At 33.5% G+C, this 19,760-nt stretch overlaps 1 protein-coding gene across 2 annotated transcripts in view; it reads right to left on the reverse strand.

Moving 5' to 3' along the window:
* The window catches only part of LOC138716286 (uncharacterized), a 30,679-nt gene extending 23,806 nt beyond the window's left edge, over positions 1-6,873 (reverse strand). The window contains exons 1-2 of one of the 2 annotated variants that reach the window (XM_069849211.1): positions 6,723-6,873; positions 4,507-4,625 (exon numbers count right to left, since the gene is read on the reverse strand). In XM_069849211.1, coding sequence (XP_069705312.1) covers positions 4,507-4,625; positions 6,723-6,729 — 126 coding nt within the window. In that variant the 5' untranslated portion in view covers positions 6,730-6,873. The remainder of the gene's footprint in view (positions 1-4,506; positions 4,626-6,722) is intronic. The other variant, XM_069849200.1, reaches the window with a different exon arrangement.
* Positions 6,874-19,760: the final 12,887 nt, after the last annotated feature.

Raw genomic sequence — 19,760 nt, forward strand, 5'->3', positions numbered from 1 at the left:
ATGCGTGACGTAATACTAGAGTCATAACATTTCTATCGCATGCATCGTAGTACTACGTGTCCTGAAAATATTAGTCGCGTTTCTAATTTAACATTTTAATGCGAAAGATTTTTTTAACCGTAAACTGTTAACAATAAATTAAGTTGTAAGTTATTCTCAAAGCATTTAAGTACTTAAATTTAATTTTCTTCCGTTACTTTATTCACGAATTCGACAATTTAAGAATAATTTAATCTGCAAAAAAACTGTGTACATTAAAGTAGGCCTATTAATAGTATATAGTCAATAAGTATACAATGTTATACTTTATTGCATGAGTGACGAATATAATAAATGCATACTATTTTAAACAAGTCTACATTGTACGAGTTTCATACGCTATTTTATTACAACAGAATCATAAAAGGATATTGATAAAATGAAATAAAATAAATATTAATGAATTAATGTCGATTTTATAATAGATAAATAAAATTTACTAATGGTATCTCAAATTACCCACTTATCAAAATCGCCCAAATGAACATTTCTTTCCTTTTGGCGATTTCTGAGTTTCCCTGGAGTAGAAAGGGAAGTCTCACCAGCATCAGCAGCTTCTCTACGAATTCTTGTTTCTGAACTGACTCAAATACCAGTACAATGAGATATTCGTAAATTTGCTTGTTTCACTTGTGGCCAAGTTTCCCTTGTCGTGCTTCCTCATCACAACCAAGTATGACCCTTCAAATAACATCCCGGGGCTTACTGTGTATTGTGTTTCTTTTTCTTTCTCTGTGGCTCCATTATAAAATACTGTTCTGTATACCTATGCGAAATTAACTATATGACTACTAATATTTCCATTAACTTAGTTATTTTGACGTATAAAATCTTTATAAACACTGTAATGAAAATGAAACAATTTCAGTAACCGCAACACATGGACGAATAAAACGTGACGAATAAAACAATCATTATCAACATTGTAATTAAAATGAAACAATATTAGTAACCGCAACACATGGACGAACAAAACATGACGAATAAAACAATCTTTATCAACATTGTAATTAAAATGAAACAATATTAGTAACCGCAACACATGGACGAATAAAACATGACGAATAAAACAATCTTTATCAACATTGTAATTAAAATGAAACAATATTAGTAACCGCAACACATGGACGAATAAAACATGACGAATAAAACAATCTTTATCAACATTGTAATTAAAATGAAACAATATTAGTAACCGCAACACATGGACGAATAAAACATGACGAATAAAACAATCTTTATCAACATTGTAATTAAAATGAAACAATATTAGTAACCGCAACACATGGACGAATAAAACATGACGAATAAAACAATCTTTATCAACATTGTAATTAAAATGAAACAATATTAGTCACCTCAACACATGGACGAATAAAACATGACGAAAAACAATCTTTATCAACATTGTAATTAAAATGAAACAATATCACTAACCGCAACACATGGACGAATAAAACATGACGAATAAAACAATCTTTATCAACATTGTAATTAAAATGAAACAATATTAGTAACCGCAACACATGGACGAATAAAACATGACGAATAAAACAATCTTTATCAACATTGTAATTAAAATGAAACAATATTAGTCACCGCAACACATGGACGAATAAAACATGACGAAAAAACAATCTTTATCAACACTGTAATTAAAATGAAACAATATCACTAACCGCAACACATGGACGAATAAAACATGACGAATAAAACAATCTTCATCAACATTGTAATTAAAATGAAACAATATTAGTAACCGCAACACATGGACGAATAAAACATGACGAATAAAACAATCTTTATCAACATTGTAATTAAAATGAAACAATATCACTAACCGCAACACATGGACGAATAAAACATGACGAGTAAAACAATCTTTATTAACATTGTAATTAAAATGAAACAATATCACTAACCGCAACACATGGACGAATAAAACACGACGAATAAAACAATCTTTATCAACATTGTAATTAAAATGAAACAATATCACTAACCGCAACACATGGACGAATAAAACATGGCGAATAAAACAATCTTTATCAACATTGTAATTAAAATGAAACAATATCACTAACCGCAACACATGGACGAATAAAACATGGCGAATAAAACAATCTTTATCAACACTGTAATTAAAATGAAACAATATCACTAACCGCAACACATGGACGAATAAAACATGACGAATAAAACAATCTTTATCAACATTGTAATTAAAATGAAACAATATTAGTAACCCAACACATGGACCAATAAAACAATCTTTAGCAACATTGTAATTAAAATGAAACAATATTAGTAACCCAACACATGAACGAATAAAACATGACGAATAAAACAATCTTTATCAACATTGTAATTAAAATGAAATAATATTAGTAACCCAACACATGGACCAATAAAACATGACGAATAAAACAATCTTTATCAACATTGTAATTAAAATGAAACAATATCACTAACCGCAACACATGGACGAATAAAACATGGCGAATAAAACAATCTTTATCAACATTGTAATTAAAATGAAACAATATCACTAACCGCAACACATGAACGAATAAAACATGACGAATAAAACAATCTTTATCAACATTGTAATTAAAATGAAATAATATTAGTAACCCAACACATGGACCAATAAAACATGACGAATAAAACAATCTTTATCAACATTGTAATTAAAATGAAACAATATCACTAACCGCAACACATGGACGAATAAAACATGACGAATAAAACAATCTTTATCAACATTGTAATTAAAATGAAACAATATCACTAACCGCAACACATGGACGAATAAAACAATCTTTATCAACATTGTAATTAAAATGAAACAATATCACTAACCGCAACACATGGACGAATAAAACATGACGAATAAAACAATCTTTATCAACATTGTAATTAAAATGAAACAATATTAGTAACCCAACACATGGACCAATAAAACAATCTTTAGCAACATTGTAATTAAAATGAAACAATATTAGTAACCCAACACATGAAGGAATAAAACATGACGAATAAAACAATCTTTATCAACATTGTAATTAAAATGAAATAATATTAGTAACCCAACACATGGACGAATAAAACATGACGAATAAAACAATCTTCATCAACATTGTAATTAAAATGAAACAATATCACTAACCGCAACACATGGACGAATAAAACATGACGAATAAAACAATCTTTTATGAACATTGTAATTAAAATGAAACAATATTAGTAACCCAACACATGGACCAATAAAACAATCTTTAGCAACATTGCAATTAAAATGAAACAATATTAGTAACCCAACACATGAACGAATAAAACATGACGAATAAAACAATCTTTATCAACATTGTAATTAAAATGAAATAATATTAGTAACCCAACACATGGACCAATAAAACAATCTTTATCAACATTGTAATTAAAATGAAACAATATTAGTAACCCAACACATGGACCAATAAAACAATCTTTATCAATATTGTAATTAAAATTAAACAATATTAGTAACCCAACACATGAACGAATAAAACATGACGAATAAAACAATCTTTATCAACATTGTAATTAAAATGAAATAATATTAGTAACCCAACACATGGACCAATAAAACAATCTTTATCAACATTGTCATTAAAATGAAACAATATTAGTAACCCAACACATGGACCAATAAAACAATCTTTATCAACATTGTAATTAAAATGATATAATATTAGTAACCCAACACATAGACCAATAAAACAATCTTTAGCAACATTGTAATTAAAATGAAACAATATTAGTAACCCAACACATTGACCAATAAAACAATCTTTATGAACATTGTAATTAAAATGAAACAATATCAGTAACCCAATACATGGACCAATAAAACAATCTTTATCAACATTGTAATTAAAATGAAACAATATTAGTAACCCAACACATGGACCAATAAAACAATCTTTATCAACATTGTAATTAAAATGAAACATTATTAGTAACCCAACACATGGACCAATAAAACAATCTTTATCAACATTGTAATTAAAATGAAACAATATTAGTAACCCAATACATGGACGAATAATACGACTGTGCAAGAGCAGAAATACAAGTTTTGTGAATGATTAATACAGTTCAATGCGTAGTAACACGTGCAGTGGGGATTCGCAACGATAACAGCGTCCCTCTCCTCATGCCCCGCTCTCCTCGTAAGCTCTTAGCAGTACGTCTAGTGATTTACTTACATAAGTAAGTTATATCTAGAGTGTGATGAGATGATTTGAAAGTAATAAAACTCCAAGAAACAAATTATATAACTTTTTGTTTCTGCACACTTTATTAATCTTATCTTCCTGCACAATTATTTATAATATTGCACAGGCATTTCGCAATTTGCACAAATGTAAATTTTCATTTGTGCATTTTTGCGACAATTATTTTTTTCTCTAGCTTTGTACGTACTACAGAAAGACTGAAGTTTTCGATGGGTGGAGCTCCAATATAACATGATGTATCGTCTGCAGCTTCCAAATCTCCATGGAGACTCGCTAAGATCAACATCAAGAGTGACACTCTGGCACCTGTAAATAGATATTTTCATAATGGCTCAAAAGTAAATGCACAAGGTCAACATTTGAATTAGTACGCAGATGGGAGAAAGGGAGCGATCATGGGTAACTTATTGTTCGTAGGATATTAAGCTATGCAACTGGTCTTCGTCGTTCACATTCTTCGTTGAACCTTACTTCTTTGGGCATTGGCATTCGCCTTCGTATTTCTATCTTCAATCTTGATACAAAGGGCAATCAGTAAGTTTCCGGACTGCCCTGAATGTAGGCAACACACAGGACATAGGAAACGGAGAAGTTATCTGGAACCAGTGAAACGCCTGTAATCTGTAATAAATGCATCACTTGAAAGGCAGAGAAGAAGACTAGCCATAAGGCGCATACGGAGAGATTCCAGGAAAAATCGTACTAAGTCCTTGACATGTTTGCGCAAAATCACGTGTAGAAGCCCAATTCTTAAAGACAATCTGACGCTGTTTGGTAGACTGACTCAACAGGCATGGAAGCAATGATCTTCAGTGACACGTGCTTGTATGTTTAACAGTATACAATAAATACAAGTGCAGTTCGGAAATATATTGATTGCACCTTGTGTCTGCCGAGCGGCCAACCCTCTCCATGCTCTTGCAATTGCTCATAATATGAATGCAGTAAATTATATTCAAAATTATATACGAGTATATTACAGTAATTAGATCGTTTAAGGGGAGGAGAAAGGAAAATTTGAAATGTTTTCTCTAATTTGATGCATAAGTTTCATTTTTTGTATTCTGAAATACCATTGTTCCAACAACGAGATAACTTTTTGAAAAAAAAAAAATGAACCAAAATAAAAAAATACGATAATAGCTCGTACAGTAATTCACTAAAATTCATATATCTCAGCCATTTTCAAAGATAAATTCAAAATTTCTATGCCATTTTACTCCTAAAATTATTCCCTTTAAAATATCCGGAGCACAATTTTGATATTGACCTTCAAAATTTTAAGATAAACAATTAAATTTTAAGAATTAAGTTCAGAGGCACTTTTGTAGAAATATGGGAGCATATTTCTTACACGCAAGAGAATAACAGATATAGGCCTATATTCCAAACAAAATTTTCCTAATAGCGTAACAAAATGTGTGAATATCACACACGTATTTATTACGAAGATATAATTTTTGTAAAAGAATAAAGCAAAAAAATGTTAAACTTACGGGAAATTGGGATCAAAATTTAGTGTCATAAAATTTCTGTGCAGCAGAGTTTTAAAAATGACTTCATATCAGGTGACAAGACCATATGTGTGCATTAAATTTTATGTAGCGCAATGTATTTTTCACATACTAAGGAGAGCTATTTTAAAGTAAAAAAGAAATAATAATAAAATAAAGCTGCCGGAAATTACAATGTGATTTAAATGTCCTATGCAGCTTGCCTTTAAAAATGGTATCACAGCAGGTGAAAAGCTATGAATGAGTATTAAATTTTATATAACTTAATATATTTGTAACATATCCAAGACTATTGAAAATTTAATGCTTATTCACCATATTTCTCTGTCTTCTCCCATTAACTAGAAAGTAGTATTACAGTAAACCAGCTTAAAATAATTAACTCGAGATAAAGTAGCTTATGTCTTTCCCCTAACAGATAACTTATCAGATAAGTAAGGGTAAAAAAATAAGGACCCGGTAGGGCCTAATAACGTATAGGCTACCTCTTTCTAAGACCTATTGGCGAATCCTCGGACCTCACCTCATCTCACTACATTTCGCCAAAATATTGTAAAAAATTGCACAAAATTGTAAAAATTGTAGAAAATTACTAAATTGTAAAACTGTAAAAATTTGTAAAAATTGTAATTGTAATATTGTAAAATTTTTACTTGTTCCACATCTTAAAGCTTCATTGCTCATGTAAGATCTATGGAATAAAATAAATGAATGAAAATGAAAAAATTAAATGAAAAAAAAATAACAGTAGCGAAACGTTTCTCCAGAGTTAATTTCATTTAGGCCTAATTTCTGTTATTAAAAAGAAGTTTGATGTTCTAGACAATAAGTGGAAATGATTTCACAAGTTAATTTAATGTTTTCAGATTCGGAAATGAAATTTTCATACCAGACATGGTGTTGCTTACTCTTGTGCTGTAGATATTCAAAAGAACTTCTTGCCGACATGAACTGTACTGTAGTTTGTATTAATCTAAAATTATTTTGCGATGAGGTTACTGCGTTGTAGGCCAGACATTGTCGATAGGTTTTTATCTTCACACTAATATATTTCTTTACAAAATTATCATTACTATCACCTGTGGGAAAACACTCAAATAGGTACGAGTATTTATTCAAACCCTGACATATTTAAGCTTTATCAGTCGGGTGATATGTGGCTACTGTAGAAGCTTCTTTGTTGAAAACAGGTATTATGACGTGTTTCTTGACCTTATTAATTCGCTGCTTAATAGTCCAACTGAAGTGATAAAACGCACCCTGTACTTACGGGCTGGAAGGTGACTAAACGGGTTCTTCTGAGAGATTAGTCAAGACAATGGCTTAAACATAGAAGTCTAAAATCATTGTGGTCTTTTGTGGATGGGTTTGAGGAAAGTGACAATTTTAGTTGAATTTTGTATGTATATTATCCCAGGAAAATGTGAGGCGTTGGAGAGGTAATGTTGGGAGATTTTTTAGAGCAAATAGGCCTACCAATAAACTGTTCTTTATTGGTTTGTTGACGGTTTGGCCGTAATTTTAAGGGAGTCTGTACTTCCATATCTTACGACGTTAAATGTCTCAAATTTGGGTAGAATTTTCTCAGAAGTTATAAAAGATAAAAAGTAGAAAAAAATAGGGCATATGTAACGTATCTTTATGTACACAACCGGTTAAATAAATTTAAAATTCAACTGAGGGGTTGGCAAAATAATCATCGGTAACATTTTTTGCATTGAGAATGACTGAAAATTATTTTTTATTTTTACTGAAGACAGAAATAAACTTAATTTTTTAACCTCTGTGTAAAATGCCATTACATTGATATAGTATATTAACTTCAGCCTTCTATGTACAATATTTTCTGAGAAAAGTGTACCAATGTCACAAAAAATAAAAATTCCAGAAAAATGGTGTCAAATGTTCCATATCTTGCAATTTAAATTCCTCAATTTTGGATACACTTTTCTCAGACGTTATAAAAGATACAATTGTAGAAAAAATAGGGCATATGTAACATATCTTTACGTATAAAACCGGTTAAATAAATTTAAAATTCAACTGAGGGGTTGGCAAAAAAATCATTGGTAACATTTTTTTGCATTAAGAATGACTGCAAATTATTTTTTATTTTTGCTGAAGATAGAAATAAACTTAATTTTTTTAACCTCTGTGTAAAATGCCATTACATTGCATTTGGTATATTAACTTCAGCCTTATTGGTACAATATTTTCTGAGACAAGTGTACCAATGTCACAAAAAATAAAAAGTCCAGAAAAATGGTGTCAAAGTTTCCATATCTTGCAATTTAAACTCCTCAATTTTGGGTGGACTTTTCTCAGAAATGACAAAAGATACAATTGTAGAAAAAATAGGGCATATGTCGGGGAGAGTCGGGTAGTATCGGACAGTGCGTTTCTTTCATCTACCATCATATGGTAGTACCTGAATGACATGGTTACGTTTCTCTATGCGACATCACAGAAACGTAACCATGTCAATCAGGTACTATCATCGTGTGGTAGATGAAAGAAACTCACTGTCCGATATTACCTGATGTCCGATACTACCCGACTCTCCCCTAACATACTTTTATGTCTACAAACTAGTAGTTTCCTGCTGATTCTGGGTTAGCCAATAATCATCTGACCAGAGCTGCAACAGACAAATATAAATGAAATAATGCCAAAAAGGTTCCAATTTAATTTAGAATACAAATACAAGCCTACCTTTTACATCCATCAAAAGACTAATTAAAAATAAATATGAAATCAAGCAAACACCAAGCACTATGTACAAAAGCCAAAGATAAAAAGTGGAGCATTTTAATAAAAAAAAAAACAGAAATTATTCCAGAAATCCCACGTAAATCTGCAGTAGCAAAATTCAGACTGCTTACAGAACACGATTATTTGGCCAAACACTTGAATAAAATAGGAATTTACACAAATCCAAATTGCCCTCTATGCAACAAAGAAGAAATGACTGAAGATCATCTACAAACCTGTGAAGTTCTACCTGATGGATCCACCACAGAGAAATATTGGAGAGCAAGAACGCTAATGGCTTCGTTGTCAAAGCCCAGAATTAGATAAGAACAACAACAACAACATATAAATGATACTCTGGAGGAAATTAAACACAGAAAAATATGGGAAATGCCTGTTATTATTCGATTGAGAAGCTTTTATCATCCAGTCTGCTGTCGAAAAATCTGAAAGTTAGAATTTATAAAACAGTTATATTACCGGTTGTTCTGTATGGTTGTGAACTTGAACTCTCACTCTGAGAGAGGAACATAGGTTAGGGGTGTTTGAGAATAAGGTGATTAGGAAAATATTTGGGGCTAAGAGGGATGAAGTTACAGGGGAATGGAGAAAGTTACACAACACAGAACTGCACGCATTGTATTCTTCATCTGACATAATTAGGAACATTAAATCCAGACGTTTGAGATGGGCAGGGCACTTAGCACGTATCGGCGAATGCAGAAATGCATATAGAGTGTTAGTTGGGAGGCCGGAGGGAAAAAGATCTTTAGGGAGGCCCAGACGTAGATGGGAAGATAATATTAAAATGGATTTGAGGGAGGTGGGATATGATGATAGAGAATGGATTAATCTTGCTCAGGATAGGGACCAATGGCGGGCTTATGTGAGGGCGGCAATGAACCTCCGGGTTCCTTAAAAGCCAGTAAGTAAGTAAGAGCTGCAACAGGGATTGTGCCGGCCAATAAGCTATCGCTTCCCACCGGGCAATATATGAGTCTGCGGTTTTGGGATTACTTGTTATGCTAGAGTCACTGTGTAATAAATTGAAATACACTTCAAAAGTTATATATTCACTCATGTCACGCAAGGAAATGCTGGAACTGCCTGCCTCCATTTTCCACACATTTCTGGCATCTGCTTAGCAAATTACCCATCACCATGTGTGTTCTGAACACTGGCCATAAGTGGCTTACAGCCCATGTCCACAAATGAAATGTATATGACTCCAAACGATGTAGTGTTAGCAACGAAAAATACTCCATCATTAATGACACTTTATGGAATGTAAAGCACTAGGGTCGTATTTATAGACATTCTTAGCGCTGGCATCCGGTGGATAATCAACGAACTAACGTTTTTAGTATTCATAAACCAGTGTTAGCGATATGATATGATATGAATCCCGTACAAGTAACCAGTCGATAGCCGGGGCTAGTTTAGCATGCTCGTAGTGCGGGCTAGCGAATTGTCTATGAATAGCACCCCTAATTATCTGCAAGCACCAACTTTGGCCAAGTTAGCTGGTACTAGAAAGCCAGAAGTCTGATGGTTAAAATCCAAGCAGTCTGGCATTAGACAGCAACAAAAGAACTTAAAATATTGAGGATTACATTCTTGAAGCTGTAATGCATGACCTACTGTCTGCAGATTCCATATCTTGCTGCTGTATTACCAATTTTATAGAGAATAAATATGGGAAATGCGTGTTATTATTCGGTTGAGAATCTTTTGTCATCTAGTCTGCTGTCAAAAAATCTGAAAGCTAGAATTTATAAAACAGTTATATTACCGGTTGTTCTGTATGGTTGTCTGTTGTCACTTTGAGAGAGGAACAGAGATTAAGGGTGTTTGAGAATAAGGTTCTTAGGAAAATATTTGGGGCTAAGAGGGATGAAGTTACAGGAGAATGGAGAAAGTTACACAACGCAGAGCTGCCGCATTGTATTCTTCACCTGACATAATTAGGAACATTAAATCCAGACGTTTGAGATGGGCAGGGAATGTAGCACGTATGGGGTAATCCAGAAATGCATATAAAGTATTAGTTGGGAGCCTGGCAGGAAAAAGACCATTGGGGAGGCCGAGACGTAGATAGGAAGATAATATTAAAATGGATTTGAGGGAGGTGAGATATGATGGTAGAGACTGGATTAATCTTGCTCAGGATAGGGACCGTTGGCAGGCTTATGTGAGGGCGGCAATGAACCTCCGGGTTCCTTAAAAGTCAGTAAGTATACAGAAGCATATCATTGTCATCTGTCTTTCTTCAGGCATTCGGGAACAGTTTTGGAATGGATGATAAATTCTCTTGGGCGAGTCACCTAGAAGATAAGGCGATTCTTGATGTCCACAACAAACTGCATAACTGGATGGCAGTTGGAGAGGAAACGTGGGACAACTCCAGACCAATCTTTGGCACCGTAGGTGCATAAACTGGTAAGTACAGTGACCAAGATGGCTGGGCCTTAATTTTATTCAAAACTTATCAAATGGAGTCCTTAGTACTTAGCATTTTAATGCATTTATTTGCAATTGAAGACTTTCCAGTAAGGAGGATGTAACATCAGATTCTTGAAACATGTGATGTAGCCTAAGTGAAAAAAGTAATTTTATGCTCGACCATGCCGAAATGTAGTAATTATACACCTGGTAGTAGCCCTTTAATGCACCTCATTAAAGTACAGCTATTCATTAAAGTCCAGGTGTTCAGCCATTGAGAAATCACCATTGTAGCATTATAACACTGCAAGTATCGATTATTCTCGAATAAGCAATCGAAAGACAACTAGCGAAATGTCACGGAGGCTGGAAATCCAATACTGTCGCAGAAGGTTATGTTCTGTTACTATAATAATTAGCGTTAATTGTAAATAATATTCAAATAAATTCAATTTGTCATCTCGTTTTTCAATTCTAAATCAATTTCCAGGTTATATCAAGATTAATGTTAATGTTATTCTCTAGATTATATTAAGGTCAATGACATTCGTTCCTCGGAAAAAATCAACACTTTCGCGTCTGCGCACATGTCACAATTTAGAAGGTCAGTTCCGCTCCTCACTACTTATGAATTATTTCAAGTTAGAAATATGGTCGAGCATAAAAATTCGTATGAAACTTGCCTATAATGGTAATTAAGACGCTCGTATGAAAATTATGAAACTTGCTTGCGCTCGTTTCGTAAACAAACATACTCGCATCTTAATTACTACCATTACTGGTTGCATAATGTACTATTAAAGTATTTATTTATAACAATGAATGGTTGCATTCTATGGCTGAATAAACTTGTATCCTTGTTTAGTCTAATAGTGGTGATAATAAATACAGGCCTAATGAAATATTCCCCTGAAATTATTTTCCTTTCCTCCTAAAAATGAAATACAGTTTTGTTGATTACATCCCAATTGTGGGGAGGTCTTCAATTAATAGAGATATAATTTTGTGGTAAATATTTTACCTCAATTTTTTATGCTTATTTTGTCATAATTTCAATGAATATTTCTGGAAATATGAAGGTTTGAATTAATATTTCATGAAAATGTCAAGTTAGGATATGACATAGAAAATTAATATTACTGTATATTCTGTATAACGACATGTGGAAATCCAGTTACTAATAAAAGTTTAATTGTTACAAATTTTCTGATTATGAACATTAAATTACATAAATAAACATTTTTCTTGAAAAGTAGTCTTACTTGCAATCATTGCTTAATGTCAGTTTACACATATCAAGAAAATAATAGGTATTGAAAAAGTATCCTGACCAATCCACAAAACAGGGCAAGTTCAATTTCATGACAAGCAGCAAATCTTAACACTAATCCCCATTTCAGTTTGGTTGATAGGCCTTCCCCTCTACTCACACTCTTCACCATCAGTGGAGGGGAAGATGCTATTGTCCATCTCACTAATGTTCGACTAATTGATTTTGAACATAATGAAAATTCTTACTATTGAAAATGGTTATCGGTAATCTATATTTCGAGAGTCTATACTAAGCGTTTGTATTTCATTTTATTGTTGTTTATATCAACTGGCACATTAAAAAGCTACTGACAGCAGAAGATAAGTGTTTTATCCACCGCTAGTTGCTACTCTAAGCATACACAACGGGACACTCTGCACTGTGTCGCTCCCCCCCCCCCCCGACTTCATAATATAAACTAACATTCCTTAATTTAATTAATTATCAGTCGAAAATATTGTAAGAACGACACTAAAATATACTCTAACATGTAATTGTGAAACATCTGTGTCACTGTAGTTTATATCCACTTATGTACTTTATTTAATATTTTATTTTCTTGTGTGTACAACTTGGGGGGGGGGTGCAGGTATAAGAGGTAACAGCTACCGGTCTGTTCCTTACGGACTCAGGGCAAGTAGAAGGGGAAAGAAATGCCTTCGCATCCTCTCAACTTGTAGGCTATGAAATGTCGTTTAGTAACTACTTTAAGCAGGCTACCTTCCATACAAAATGTTTATTTTGATGATACTTTATTATGATTGACATTATTAGGGTCTTAGATTATTATTATTATTATTATTATTATTATTATTATTATTATTATTATTATTATTATTATTATTATTATTATTACTTACTTACTTACAAATGGCTTTTAAAGAACCCGAAGGTTCATTGCCGCCCTCACATAAGCCCGCCATCGGTCCCTATCCTGTGCAAGATTAATCCAGTCTCTATCATCATATCCCACCTCCCTCAAATCCATTTTAATATTATCCTCCCATCTACGTCTCGGCCTCCCTAAAGATCTTTTTCCCTTCGGTCTCCCAATTAACACTCTATATGCATTTCTGGATTCGCCCATACGTGCTACATGCCCTGCCCATCTCAAACGTCTGGATTTAATGTTCCTAATTATGTCAGGTGAAGAATACAATGCGTGCAGTTCTGTGTTGTGTAACTTTCTCCATTCTCAAACACCCTTAACCTATGTTCCTCTCTCAGAGTGAGAGTCCAAGTTTCACAACCATACAGAAGAACCGGTAATACAACTGTTTTATAAATTCTAGCTTTCAGATTTTTGGACAGCAGACTGGATGATAAGAGCTTCTCTACCGAATAATAACACGCATTTCCCATATTTATTCTGCGTTTAATTTCCTCCCGAGTGTCATTTATATTTGTTACTGTTGCTCCAAGATATTTGAATTTTTACACCTGTCCGAAGGATAAATGTCCAATTTTTATATTTCCATTTCGTACAATATTCTGATCACGAGACATAATCATGTACTTTGTCTTTTCGGGATTTACTTCCAAACCTATCGCTTTACTTGCTTCAAGTAAAATTTCCGTGTTTTCCCTAATCGTTTGTGGATTTCCTCCTAACATATTCACGTCATCCGCATAGACAAGAAGCTGATGTAACCCGTTCAATTCCAAACCCTGCCTGTTATCCTGAACTTTCCTAATGGCATATTCTAACGCGAAGTTAAAAAGTAAAGGTGATAGTGCTACTCCCTGCTTTAGCCCGCAGTGAATTGGAAAAGCATCAGATAGAAACTGGCCTATACGGACTCTGCTGAATGTTTCACTGAGACACATTTTAATTAATCGAACTAGTTTCTTGGGAATACCAAATTCAGTAAGAATATCATAATACTTCCCTCTTAACCGAGTCATATGCCTATTATTATTGTTAAAGAAAAATAATAACATGTCAATCTTCAAATAAGTTTCTATGCTGAGAGTTGATTTTAGTAGGCTTAACTATTTAATTTTTATAAAGCAACGAATATTGTGCTCAAGTGAAGAAGCATGTGTTGAAATTCCCCTGGAAATATTTTTCAGATCGCTGAAGTTTCAGTAGACACACCGTTCTCTCTCTTTTGTTTGTTTGTTTTTGTTTTGTTTTTTTACAGCAACAAGCACGACCAACAGCAAAGTTTATTTCGCACCACATTACCGAAGACCCATTTATGTTACTTACACCAGGATGCATTGAAAGCTCGCGTTTTAAGATTTTATTTCTGAAAAATTGTCAGTGATGGCGTAGATCTGCCTAAATTTAAAACTTTCATTTTTTCAATATTATTTCCTATCGATAACGATACTCTAACAATGAATTTATTACAATTATCATCATTATTTCTCGCATTTCTTTCGATTTCTATTCTCCCGAAACACATAACCACAGTGGACCACATGACGATTCACTGATGCTTGAGACCGGTATTGACAAAAGACCGGGTTGTGAATGGGAGAAGTGGAGGCTGATGGGTGGGGGAATAGGCCTACCTGCTAGGCCACAAGGCCACAAGAAATGTGCCTCAGTTTCAGCTTTCCTAATGCAACCTTAAAACCCGTGGAAACATGCGAAATGCGGAGCCAGACCCGGCACAAGTGGTCCTGGCCTCAGGAACAAATTTTACTGCAAGAAAGGTCTATATACATCACAAAGTTTTCTACTTTTACAACTCTATACGCTTCATTGAAATAACTAATATAATAGCCTATGTTATATACGACTAAAAAATACTGAAATTTTGAATTGAAGGAAGCAAAATGACTGAGGCCCGGCCTCACTTGCCTCAGCCAATCAGCCGCCACTGGATACAACTGATTTTCATTTCTTTTATATTCTATATCTTTGTTTTCTTAATTAGGTTTCATGTTATATTATATTAAAATATTATACGTAATAATTGCCAGTCACGTGAGCTAAGAATAACATTTTCAGTTTGAAACTAAAACTTGCCCGCATTAAGTCGGTACTCAGAAAGGTGCAAGCGTTACGGACTTTCAGTGTACTGTGGAATTACTTGCAAAATGCAACACGTTGTTGTCCCGATGGATAAGGTGCCAATCAGTTCGTAATGCGAAGATGAATTATCAGAAATCCAAAGAAATTAAAATAATTAATTTAAAATAATCAATGTTTTTATTTCACTATTTTTAAGCCTATCAGTTTATTTATAAAGCAATTGAAGACATTATTACAAAAACAACCATTGTCAAAATTGTTATTTTTCAGGAGAACAATAAAAATAAATAGGACAACACATGTCAGCTGTTTCCGTACAACTGGTGTTTATCCTTGTGGTTGTTGCACCTGACATGAGTCATTTTTGCAGTCTATAAACACTTTGAAATAGTAGCAAATGTGTCCCTAACTCAATTTAATTAAAATGACTAGGGCTGTTTTTGTAATAATGTCTTCAATTTTAAGAATATATACCGTTGAAATGCGGTAAATATCTTATTTGAAGAGCCTAATTTAACATCCTTGCACATTAGAAATTAAATAAACTACCATGTATAAATATCAACTCTGTAACATAAGTCGATACGAAATATTAACTTACCTTTCAACAATGGATTTGACTCCCAGAGGTTTGAATATTTTTGAACGTATCTTCCTTTTTTCCTTGAATGTCATATTTGAAAACAGTGTGCAACTAATACAAACCCGAACACTTAAAAAAATCAAATTCTCAAGAAATCGTCTTCCCGTGCAAGGACATAGGGGATTCTACTGAGATTATTCTCTTCTATTGCAGGTCAATGTGCATGAATATGAAAATTTTTTCTATTCAATTTTGTATAAATTATATGTAATCACATTTGCTACTTTTTAATGTTGCATTTTTCCAAGTACAAATTAAAAAAAAAGGGTGTTTCTCTGAATTTTAGGGGGATTTTTAATATGATACAGGGGGATTTCTTGTTTTTGGTTGGCAACACTGCTTATAGAGTAACTGTTAGCGTGTTTGACCGTGATCGAGCGGACTCCGGTTCAAATTCTACTTTTTCCCTCAACCAATTGAAGCAGAATTGCTGCTAACATTCGGCGTTAGGCATCGGATTCACTTCGAATTAGGGAAGAGATGGATGAAGTGGTTAGGGAGGATAAAGTGGGCACTGCTTATTTTTTGCTTGTAAAATACTGAACTCTCTCGGAAACTGTTTGAACTAGTTCCTGGCTGTTAGAACGTGTCTCTGTGCAACGTGCTGTTCGTGGAAGACTGGAAATTAAAAGGAATTAAGTGTTTTGACGTCTTCAGATGTAAGGTAAGTGTATTTTTATACATTATATTGTCGTGTTATTTAATTTTTGTTGCAGATGTTGTACGTATTGCGTAGTATGTTTACTAAGCTGTGATTGTTTACACAAACATCTAAACATGGAGTATGAAAATGGCTGCTGTAGACATTCATTCGTTACGGCGCGAAAACGGATAGAGTACCCACTTTCGCCGCCAGAGGTGGCTACTTTACCTGCACTCCTTTTCCTCTCTTCGACAATACGGTTCTGAAACTACAGGGACATCATTTTATTTTTACTTCAATTTTTATTGTACCTGAGTTTTTGAATGTACTTCACTCCCACCCCTTCTACTAATGAAGTTTAACCGTCCTCCACACAGATCCAAGACCGCATATACAGTCATAGTAGCCTTATGCCCATAGTAAACAGTACGTTCCAAAAAATGTTCGCGTTTTCCAGTGACGGAAGAGCTTTCAATATTGCATCATTTTCCATTTGCCTGCGTCGCATCCCGGTTTCCCCCACCTGCTTCTATTCGCCTCTCTGTAAATGCTAGTGGCTGGGCTGTCTTACCTCTTTTCTGGGAACATTAATTTGTTAGGAATTGGACGTCTACGTAATATTATACCCATACAATTGTTTAAAATAACTTAAATAAAAGGGCCTCGTTAAGTAATTAACTGTCAAGTGATTTCCTCCCTTTTTACGACGCTGCGACGTAACCACTTGGACGGACAGTAGATAGCACGTCTGAGTAATTTTATCTTTTCGGATCGGGCAGAAGTGAAGATTGAATTTACAGTACGTAAGGTCACTTTTATAGAGTAGGTACAGAATTATTTCAACATGAGTTACTGATACGAAGTACGAACCTGGTAATTGGAATTACGTAGTCTATAATAGTCTATAGTGCGATAATATGCACATTAGAACTGAAGCCTGTATCGAAATGAACGGCCACCATTTTCAAAAATGTGTTTAAATATCTATAAGATATTATGTTTATTTTTCAATTTAACTTCATTCTCTATAGTGTACGCTAATGTGCTGTAGACAGTATAATATACACTGCATAATGAATACGTTCGCATGGACAGCTCAATTCGTGAGTAAAAACACTTATTGTTAATAGTCTACTGTAATTTATTTTGATTAAACAAAAACCTAATGAAAATTATCAAACTCAAAATCGCGATATTTCCTAGTTTACGTAAATGGCTGAACTACTTTTCTTCCCTCCTATACCTAGTAAAGTGATTTGTTTGTATATTACGCCAGTATCACCGAACTTCTGTCGTGGAAGATGGTTGGAAACGTGTTTCCGGTTCTTAATCGTTGATCCAAAGGTATAGCCAGGTAATATTAGAAATGTTAGTAAAAATAAAATGATGTCCCTGTAGGCTATAACAGTCTATTAAAATATTACACATTTCTAGCTTTGTTAATAGTCATTGCAGGTTAACTTATATCGAATTATTGCAGTGAAAAATACAATAGGACTTCAGCATTTTAGTCTTTATGCAATGTTGGTAGTGTATTTTAAAATCTTAAATAATGATTAGGATATTTCTCTTTTTCCAAATAAACCCAATTTCACATTTTATTTGAAGTCAAATTATTTCACTGCAGAAAATCTTGCCGTCAAAATATAAAAAGGAAGTCAAATCAGCAGAGTTGGCATGCTGAGGATGTGATGAAAGCCATAGACAACTGATAGTGCGAAATGGGGATATGAAATTTCAACAACTTTTTGTCAGAAAACACTAAAGTAAAACCATTCAATATAGGCCCTAATTTTTAATATGTCTATTATTTTTGTATTAGGCCCTACATAGGACTCAAACGAATATTCATCGTTCAAAAAAAAACTTTTGTGCGAGATCGTGCGCATTTGCTTGGTTTCCGCACAAAACCAATCCGCGGAAAGTCTAAAATTCCACATTCAATATTCCCAACCTAACATACATAACAATTTCTCTCTTCTTACCGCTTAAGTCACATTTTGATTTTACTGCTTTAAGCTTTTAACATATTATTTTTAGAGACGTTCAATATAGTAGGCCTAATAGTTATAAATTGGAAACTTACCACTGCAATTTCACCTAAATTGCACTGTTAATTATTGTTTTTTAAAAATTTTCAAAAATTAAGTAAACTCTACAACTCCACTAAAGTTACTGCATTCGTGATGCAAGTAACATTAAGGAAGCCGTGAAAAAATCAACAAGATTCCATAGACTGGGAAAAAAAGACAAATGTATATCAGGGCCTGCTGGAGTATAGTAAACACAGAAAACATTTTAAAGCAACAATGTTGAAGATAGATATTTTTGTTTTGCAAATTTGCCGTCATTGAACAGAAACCAAGATGGAGATTTCATTGCAACTAATTAGAAATTCCTCTTTCAGGTATGTAATAAACGATCTTCGCACAAAATAATGTACGATACACGAGCGGTATGTTTTCTTTCAATTCTCGGAAATTAAAAAAGCTCAACTACGTTTCGCTTTTTCAAACTTTTCCTCGAACATTAAAACTTCAACATACCGCTCTTGTAACGCATATTACTATTGTTCCTGCATGAAAATGAACACAAATCAGAAATGTTATTAGAAAGGCAGATTTCAACATAGCCTTTGAAGAATGTGATTCCAAAATTCGCTAAGTCCATTTGGTCATTTTTATGATTTATACATTGTAGACCCTACTGTAGGGCCCTATATGCTTTTTTTCTTAGATCTCTGCCATTAGCCTATACCTATTTTAAGCTTGTTTTCTTCCAAAACAACGCCAATCGTTATCTAAAAGTTTGTGTTATTGTGCATATCACTGGAAAACTCGCTCAGTCCGTAGAACGATACATAAAAAACTAGCCCAGTTCTTGCATAAGAATGGACTTAACTCGTTTTGGGATCACATTCTTCAGTTGCATCATTAAGACTACCGTTTAGGTAGCTATCATGTAGCCTATTAACATGTCCCCAAAATTTCATAGCCCTAATTTAAGTAGTTTCTGAAAAAAATACCTTAAAATTTAAAAATTAATTTCTAGCTTACAATGTAGTTAGTTAGATAACAAACATTCTAGGTTCATTCAAAAGCCAAAAGTTTCTGTATTAGAAAAAAAAAGATTCAAATAGCTGCTTAATTT

Source organism: Periplaneta americana, chromosome 2 (assembly GCF_040183065.1).
Source record: "Periplaneta americana isolate PAMFEO1 chromosome 2, P.americana_PAMFEO1_priV1, whole genome shotgun sequence".
Classification (NCBI taxonomy): domain Eukaryota; kingdom Metazoa; phylum Arthropoda; class Insecta; order Blattodea; family Blattidae; genus Periplaneta; species Periplaneta americana.